Here is a 2,050-nt window from a genome sequence, read left to right on the forward strand (position 1 = left end):
TGCTAGCAGACTAATCATCCCTAATCAAGCAATCGTCCCTAATCGTTACTGGCACTACTTGGTTTGTGAAGAGAAATCATTAATGCACCAGTATGGTTGTTAAATCCTCGTGAGCAAGACACCATTCAGCAGCAGCATACACTCGAGACCATCCCTTTACAGATCGATAATTGTACATGTTTTTTGTGCTTGTGTCTGTTTCACCAAAATAAATCTTTTTTATATCTGTTTATATGCTCGAACAAACGAAGAAAAGGAGCATCATCGAGGTCAAGCTAGGCTTGATTGATTCGATTTAATTCTTCGGCCAAACCATAAACAAAGGAGCACCCGCTAGATATCCATCGAGGACGACAAGTTTTTTCCTTCCTTCCTCTCATATCCAAAGACGCAGTTGGGAAAAAAGGCGTCCTTGAGACACGGCTGGAAGGCAATGGCCTCTTAACTACGTGCAAGTACACATTGGGAGATAGACAAGGAGGTGTGTGCCTACTGCCACACTGGCTCGCCAAGTCAGCACATTTAATGGCTGGGGTCGGCGAATGCACTATATTGCACAGTTAGCCAATTGTGTGCACCAGAAATCTGTATTCTACAAGTTCAGACGCTAATTAAAGCGAACATGCAAATCATGTATAGACACCACTAATGTATTTACCTCTAAAACTAAAAATATACGTGCATGCACCCATGCAACTCTACTATCTCCTCTTCTCACCATCGATCTCTACAATTATTTATATAGTATAACAAGAAGTATATCTATGTAGCTAGGGTTAGTTTTGGTATAATTCAATAATTTCGGATATCTTCCGGCCGGCCTACGTACTGTCTTTTCTTGTTCTTCTCTCCTGCTCCGCATAGTCATCATGCTCCCCTACTAGTCTCGAAGCGAACAGGATCATCCCGACCCCGGCTACACCGCCGGCCACACCACCGGCCACGGTAGCAAAAGCAGCATCCTTGCATGTCTTCCTGTATATACAAACATCACAAATGTGTCATCAGTATATTATCTAAGTACGCGCTCGCTCGATCGATCGATCAACCACGCACGAGAAACAAGTTATGAAGAGATTGATCGATGCGCAGACGAATCGATTAACAAACTACTTACCACACGGCGCCGCCTTGCCCGCCGGTAGCCATCGTACGCCGCCGCGGGTTGATCGCCAAACCGGAGGAGCCGCCGCCGGCAGAGGAGGAGAGGCCTGGCGACGCCGCGCGCCGGAGTACCGCAAGGCCGATGGTGGACCGGAGCGCCGCCGCAGCCGCCATAGGTCGGGAAAAGAGAGGGGGATCGAAACGACGAGGAAGCTTCCGTTCGATTTGGCTGGAGCGAGTTCGATCGGTGGTCGGTGGAGGTGGAGCTCGTTGGGGTCTCGGCTTTTTTTTTTCTTGAGAAATCTCGTTGGGGGGTCGGTCGTGGACGCAGCGGAGCGCGGCCTGTTTGTCGAGCAGACCTGACCTTATGGCATACGGGCCCGTGGTAGAGGATAAATTTGTTAGCCCACGTACAAAATAAAATAAAATCTGTTGAGTATGCTTGACCTCAAAAAAATAAACAGTTTTGCTAGAACTCATCTTTTTTTTGTGAGGTTGATAGAACTCATCTAGATGAGATATAATTTGGTCTCATTCACCTTTCATATCCATTGGATGTGATGCTATAAGATGCGTGTGTGCTGACGTAGGTTGTTTTTGTTCTTGATTTTCAGGTGAATGAGACCAAATTATATCTCATTTAGATGAGTTCTAGGTACTCCTCCCCGCAAAAAAAAAAAGAGTTCTAGGTACTCCCAAAAATAAAAACCTGTGGAGTATGCCAATGTTACACCTTTTACTAATTCACCAGTGCCAATTTTGTTACTAATCAGCCATGTTTTTATGATACATTTTCCATGGCAAAATTTAAGATCCGCGTGGCTCTATCGGCCAACATGGAAGTTCATGAAACAACGAGTGCAAACAATGTATTCTCATTTTCTTGTGACGTACTTTTTAGAAGAAAAGAAAACTTCCCGAAACATTCCGCGTCCACTGACCATTT

General features: G+C 45.3%; 1 protein-coding gene across 1 annotated transcript; it reads right to left on the reverse strand.

The window, feature by feature from the left end:
• Positions 1-578: 578 nt before the first annotated feature.
• LOC123182807 (uncharacterized) lies at positions 579-1,436 on the reverse strand. Its single transcript, XM_044595480.1, has 2 exons — positions 1,118-1,436; positions 579-975 (listed from the first exon to the last, which is right to left on the reverse strand). Exons 1-2 carry the CDS (start codon positions 1,276-1,278, stop codon positions 822-824), a joined length of 315 nt encoding a protein of 104 aa, XP_044451415.1. The 5' UTR covers positions 1,279-1,436; the 3' UTR covers positions 579-821.
• Positions 1,437-2,050: the final 614 nt, after the last annotated feature.

Source organism: Triticum aestivum, chromosome 1A, assembly GCF_018294505.1.
Source record: "Triticum aestivum cultivar Chinese Spring chromosome 1A, IWGSC CS RefSeq v2.1, whole genome shotgun sequence".
NCBI classification, from domain to species: domain Eukaryota; kingdom Viridiplantae; phylum Streptophyta; class Magnoliopsida; order Poales; family Poaceae; genus Triticum; species Triticum aestivum.

Coding starts and splice junctions, on each gene's coding strand:
- LOC123182807 (XM_044595480.1), bottom strand. CDS start 1,278: ATGGCGGCTGCGGCGGCGCTCCGGTCCACCATCGGCCTTGCGGTACTC. Junction 976..1,117: donor GGGCAAGGCGGCGCCGTGTG/GTAAGTAGTTTG, acceptor TTGTATATACAG/GAAGACATGCAAGGATGCTG.